We start from the raw sequence: 2,599 nt of genomic DNA on the forward strand, positions 1-2,599 counted from the left end.
GTGTATAATAAAAAAGAGTGAAAAGAACATTTCCCCAACAGGGGATTAACAAAGTATATATCTACTCTTGTAGTACCTTTAAGTAGCAGTAAATTACAGGATTGAAAAAAAATACTCAAAGAAAAATACTTCATTACAGTAAACTGAATGGTTGTAATTTGTTTTTAAAACCTAAAGGACAAAGCAGTCTGCATGATAATGTAGCAGTGCTGACAGTCACACACACACAGAGAGTCAGTTATTACCTGTGTGTTCAGCTGTGTTTTGCTGTGAGGAGGCAGCAGGTCTCTTGCGATCATTCCCACCATCAGAAGGATCATCGGAGCCACAGAGCTCTCTGACATCAGCCCCACTCACACACAGTCCGTCAGTCACAGAGCTCCCACCAGCCTCCAGTGTGCACTTCTGTCCAAGCAGCTCGTTCAAAACCTCGACATCATCATGAAGAGCGTCCACTTCTTCTTTCTGTTGTCTCTCAGCTGTGGTCTGTCCATCCATCCCTTCCTCTTGGCGTGTCTCTGTGCCTCTGTCCATCACCCCTGCTGCTGCTGCTTCTCCGCCAGTGCTCCCATTACAAGTGGACTGGTCAGTGGTCCAGCCCTGTGCCGCCCAGTATGAGTACTGTTCCCAGTAGGAGTAGTAGGTCCCTGCAGCATGTTTGTCCCAAGCGGCTTTTGCATCTGGGTCGTCCCAGGGAGCAGTCACTGTTCCTGGATATTTCTCTAGCCAGCTGCTCCACAGCAAAGCCTCACCCTGTTGAGCTTCAGAAAAAAGCGAAAAGACAAACAAACTGACAGCTCTGGTGAGTTTTATTTAGTTTCTGTCCAGTTTGAAGGGTGTTATATGATTATCTGCTAGGTAAAATGAATGATTTTGTCAATGGAGTTGGACCCATTATTTTGGCCTCAGATGCTGGTGCTCCAGTGCAGTGGTTCCCAAACTTTTTCCCTAAGGGACCTCTTTTCCATCATTGAGTACACTGATGACCCCTGACTGACATATCTTATTGATATTTCATATTGTATTTGAGCAGATTATTTCCTGTGAATATTATATTATATTATATTATTTAATACATTTATCAGATAGTGATAGGGCTTTGCCATCACTGTGTAGAAGGGCATGTAGTGTCGGAAGACTAGAAAGGTACTATGTAAATGGACCTAAGTACGGGCCTCCTTCTTACCCCAGTAGGTTTCCCAGCCAGCATCTTGGATCCCTCCTGTTCCTTCCTCCAGTGGATCACACACTTCAACATCAACTAGGTCAGTGTCCAAAAACATCACACATCATAATAATAATAATAATAATAATAATAATAATAACAAAGTGTGTTGTATTACTTTTGTTGTCAGGTTGTAGATCTTTTTGGTCATCCTCTTCTTCAGCTGGTTCTGCCCAGTATGTAGCTGACTTCCTGTTTGACCTCCTCCCCTGTCACATGACCAAAAAGAGGCTCATCCAGCAGCAGGAAATGGCTGCAAATATTGTAGCTTACTATTATTTAATTAAACTAACTCACCACTCCCTTCTGCTCAGAGGAACTGACAAAGGATAGAGGTAGACCCAGGCTGGCCATCAGCTGAGCTTCTTCATCTAACACCTCCTTTTCTTCTTCTTCTTCCTCATCCTCCTCCTCTTCGTCTTCGTCATCTGTATCTGTTAGTTGATGGAGTATTAATTTCACATTTTCACACTATTGATTGATCTTGTGTTCTCTCTACTTTTCTTGAGTGTGTGTGTCATTCAATCAGTGCAAAACCTCAGAAGCAGGTTTTCAAATAACACCAGAACATCACCACCTTGTGATCATTGTTAAACATGAAATGATACAACATACCTTGGACTGCAGTGCCTAACGGGCCAAATGAAAGCAATCTATTATCAGAGCGATAGAGCTCCCGATCCCTAGACAGAGGGAGAGGACACAGACAAACAGGAAAGGCTGGTAAAGACCAAGAACTGCACAGCTTCATTTATCCACACATCATTCTGCCTGCAATACTGCTGTGTTTATAAAACAAAACACAGGTGATTTTCAATGTCAATGTGTTTTAAGACATACACCGATGAACGAATACAGTATAAGCATGAAGTGAATAACTCTGATTCTAATCGGTTTATCCAAATGGCTTCCTGTCAGTGGGGTGGGATTCATAATTACCAAGCCAAACGTGAACCATTTCGATGTCTCCAACTGTTGAGTCGTTACGAATAGCAGGAATAATGGGGCCAGCGTGAGGTCTGTAGCGACTTCTGCCCAAGGGCCAATTGGTGATGGTTGAACGACTGGGTTCATCTCAAACCTGCAGCTCTTGTTGTTGGTAATGTGCATTATAGTGAACTGAACGGACGCGTTTCATGTGTATACAGGATGTCAGTTAAGTAGGCTGTCTTTCAATGTGGCCCAGGACACATTTGCGTTTACACTACAAAAGGTATGTGATACAGTGCGTACCAGACCTCAGCAAGTGGTTTGAGGGATCACATCACAATGTGTCCCAAGATGAGTTCCCTTGCCATCGCGGTGATATCATAGCGCAACCCCCCCTCAAGAAGAGCTTTAATGATGAGAGATATGTTTTATACGTAGTTGAAT

The 2,599-nt window shown here is 43.2% G+C and overlaps 2 protein-coding genes across 2 annotated transcripts in view; one reads left to right on the top strand and one right to left on the bottom strand.

Annotated features, from left to right (window-relative positions):
• Window positions 1–1,908, bottom strand: part of LOC118334570 (trimethylguanosine synthase-like) — a gene marked incomplete at its 5' end in the record, with an annotated part of 3,853 nt that extends 1,945 nt beyond the window's left edge. The window contains 5 exon segments of the mRNA XM_035670509.1: window positions 246–761; window positions 1,187–1,261; window positions 1,344–1,434; window positions 1,523–1,659; window positions 1,841–1,908. Of these exon segments, the coding sequence (XP_035526402.1) occupies window positions 246–761; window positions 1,187–1,261; window positions 1,344–1,434; window positions 1,523–1,659; window positions 1,841–1,908 (887 nt within the window).
• Window positions 1–2,599, top strand: part of xkr4 (XK related 4) — a 24,192-nt gene that overhangs the window by 16,057 nt on the left and 5,536 nt on the right. The gene's annotated exons all lie outside the window — the stretch shown is intronic.

Source organism: Morone saxatilis, unplaced genomic scaffold, assembly GCF_004916995.1.
Source record: "Morone saxatilis isolate NCDOM2014 unplaced genomic scaffold, NCSU_SB_2.0 Contig23, whole genome shotgun sequence".
In the NCBI taxonomy this organism is placed as follows: Eukaryota; Metazoa; Chordata; class Actinopteri; family Moronidae; genus Morone; species Morone saxatilis.